We start from the raw sequence: 3,625 nt of genomic DNA on the forward strand, positions 1-3,625 counted from the left end.
ATTGATTGTCAAATACCTCATCTTTGGTGAGATAGAGAGAAAAATCAGTTTTACATTCTTCAGAGGAGAAAATTCTTCTAGAAAGAGTAGTCAAAAACCCCCCGCCATCCCCCCACCCCCCCCACCCCCACCCCCCCCAAAAAAAAGAAAGAAGACCACCCTATATATATAGTTATGGGATCCTTGTCGTGTTCTTTGTCCGATGTACCCTCATGCGATGACCTTTTCCGTCGTTGTTTGAATATTATTTCTAACTTGACGTACACTGTAGATGCTTAGACTGAAGTAGGTCGTGGTGCTTCTCGTTATCTCGCTACTTGGGCAGGGCCCCAACATGGTCGACTATTTTAGTCAGATTTTGACCTATACAGGAAGCAACTGGATTTATACCCTTTTTAGATGAGAAATTCAGTAGTTAATATGTAGCATAGGTACTTAGATGGATTTAATTTTGGTTTTTTTTGTGAGATCCAATGAGCAGGTGGTGTATAAAACTTTTCCCTTTTAACCAAAAAATAAATATTATTAATGATAATATAGGAAGTTAAATTTAATTTTTTTTTTTCTAAAAATTTATGTAGAGTGCATGATATTATTATTTCGAAACAATTAAAAAGGAAAAATGTGTCACATAACTTGAAACAGAAGTAGTACGTACACAGATATATTTGTAATCTTTTCCGACTAAACGGTGTGACGCCTCTTTCAAAGTGAATATCTTCTACTGGAAGTATCATTAAGAAAATACTTACTTGTACTTGATATTCACACGAGATCATATATACTTATCATGATTATATAATTAAATGATGTGGTAAATATTGTTAATTAATCATAATGGTAATAAAGTTTATTTGCAATCATAAATTATATATCTATTGATTTGGTGTAATTATCGTTGTACCAATTATTCTCTACTCAAACGGGATGCGAGTGCGGGAGCATCCACCGCCAGAATATGTGCATCCGGCGAGGCTGTAACGTAAAGACACCTATTGAGATTACTTAAACCCCAAGGTGTAAACGCCGTAATTCAGCAAAGGAAAGCAAAGAAGCATCACGAGTCTTGCCTGGCAGGCAAATGGCAAACGCCCCCCAATTCTCCACTTTGTTATACAATTCTTGTGAGTGACAGATAAGAATTAGGAGAAAGCAGGAAGTTTTCCAAGTTTAGAATTTGTTGACAACTCAAACTTACACAACAGTCTTATCTATCATTAATTCGTAATATTCTATCAACTGAAAGGGATGGCTTGTACAGTTTCTACTCCTTAAAATAATTCAAACAATTCCAAGCCGCGTAATGTGGTGCTCAAGAAAAAATATAAAATCACATTGACGCTGCACGTACTCTACACGTTGCATTCCTTGTTACGCACACAGAGATTTCACGCTAGAGCGTATCCATGCTCAAGCCAGATTTCAATGGGAAAAGGCTTTCATTAATTTTCACTATTCCTTTCAACAATGTTACCTCCGCATTTTACTGGCCAACTTTTTTGTTTGTGGGTAACAGAGATAAATCAAATATACGTTCTGCATATTTAACTAAATCATTACTTTCAACTCAAATTATATACACTCAAACAAACAATCTATTATACTTAATTAATTATGGAACTATTAACTCCGGGTCAGAAACACTCCAATTACCATTCGTTGCTAAAATTGGTCATTAATATAAATTGAGATGGAGCAAACATTAGAGGCAAGACCAACTATTTTGCATTTTTTTTCTTTCACTAACTATTTTACTAGTAATAATAATGACTAGAACGTGTTAGAAATAAGCCCACATGGACAACTTGTTATTCACCACTCAAATAGAAATATTCTGGTTCGTGCTATAGCATGCACCGCCACTACTATCCAACCGTCCTTTGAATTTCAACCTTACATACAGAAAGGCCCTGAATTATTATATCGCAAAAATTTGTTAATTAACAATTCAAATGATTGAGTAGAAGAATGAATGAATTCATAATAAATAGAGATAAATAAATGCATGTGTAAAAAAAAAAAGAATATATAATTAAGAGAGTGTAAAACCAATGAATGACCTACTCCCTGTACATAATAGCACCCTAAGAATAAAAGGGTAAAACAATCAATAATTCCTTTTCCTAAAGAGAAAAATAAAATCACATGAACCAATTTACTAATTTGGCTAAAAACACAATCAATTCAATTCCCCTAAAGAATTTTCAACCCAACGAAAACAACAAACGCGGTTTCTTTGCAGGCATAGGACTTTCCACCTCTTGGTCAACCGGCAAGAGTTGACTTTTCCGTCCACAGTCAATACTCAGACCCAGTTGCAATTCCGGGGAAGCAGGCATGTTCAGGTCAAAGTCACGAAGCGTGTGAGTCGACGCGCCTCCGTCTGAAGTAGTCAAGACGCTTCCACTTTGACCACCGCCGCCGCCGCCGCCTAAGTCGCGGCTGTTACCACCGAGTTTGCCTTCATAGTGGCGGCGCTTGTGCCCACCCAAAGCTTGGCCTGTAGGAAAAGCCTTGTGGCAAATAGAACAGACGTGTGACCGACCACTTGGATTAAGAGCAGAGATATTAACGGCGCTAGTGGAAGTTGAAGTTGAAGGATTGTTATCATCAGAGGCGGCGGTTGCAGTAGTAGTAATTTTACGGTGACTTGCTTTATGCCCACCGAGTGCTTGATAAGAAGAAAAAGCCTTGTCACACACGCTACACTTGTAAGATTGCTCTGTTGCCACCTCTTTCTTATGAACCGGTGGCAACTCGGCGGTTTTTTTATCGGCAGGTTGTTGGGAAGTAGTAGCACCATCAGCTAAACCCGGTCCGGTTCCGGTTCCGGTTCCGGTTCCGCTGCGAGCGAGCATGATGAGACAGAGGGCTAAATACTCTTCTTCAGTTGGTGGGGTATCAATACGGGGCCGTTTTGATCGTTTTCCTTTAGCCCAAGAATCCAAATTATGAATTTCATCAACATCTTCATAACGTGGTGGTAGAGTTGGCGTCGCCGCCGTAGGTGATTTCAAAGCTTCAAGAGCCATAATATTCTCTTTAGTTATCAAATTCAGAATTCTTGCGACGATTGCTGTAGATAGAAAAAGAGGGTAATTAACAAAAGGCTAAAGCAAGAGGAAAGTAATGAAGAGTTTGAGTGAGAGAGTGAAGGACTGAGGAGAAGTATATATATAGGAGTGGTGTGGGGGGAGTTGGAAGTTGCGTAAGGAATGGCGGTGAAGGAGTTGTACAGGTTAATGATATGTATTATTATAATATACACGTAGTTAACTAGTTATTTTGATAAAGAATAGTATATAATACTTTTCCTAATTTCTTTAGGTTAAGGAAGAATTAAAGGGGGATTCACACGTCTGGACATGATTTGTAATAAGGGAGTATTAGTGAAGTCGGTCAAGAAATTAAAGTGCAGTGGTAAGAGCCAAGAGGTTGATATGGTAAAGCAACGACTCAGCTTTTTCATTGACTTATTCAGGTCAAAAACGATATAGTGGAACGTGTAATCAGTAGTTATCACCAAATTCACCATATGACTTGGAAGGAAATTAAGAAAGCCAAAAAGAAAATATTTTTCGAGACTTATTACGTCAGCAAATACGTAATCAGCTATGCGTGCTTG

General features: G+C 38.0%; 1 protein-coding gene across 1 annotated transcript; it reads right to left on the minus strand.

Annotated features, from left to right (window-relative positions):
• Window positions 1-2,003: 2,003 nt before the first annotated feature.
• Window positions 2,004-3,315, minus strand: LOC109220268 (zinc finger protein ZAT10-like). The gene has a single exon (XM_019384729.1). The coding sequence runs from the start codon at window positions 3,030-3,032 to the stop codon at window positions 2,205-2,207; it is 828 nt and encodes a 275-aa protein (XP_019240274.1). The 5' UTR covers window positions 3,033-3,315; the 3' UTR covers window positions 2,004-2,204.
• Window positions 3,316-3,625: the final 310 nt, after the last annotated feature.

The sequence above is a fragment of the Nicotiana attenuata genome, unplaced genomic scaffold (assembly GCF_001879085.1).
Source record: "Nicotiana attenuata strain UT unplaced genomic scaffold, NIATTr2, whole genome shotgun sequence".
In the NCBI taxonomy this organism is placed as follows: Eukaryota; Viridiplantae; Streptophyta; class Magnoliopsida; order Solanales; family Solanaceae; genus Nicotiana; species Nicotiana attenuata.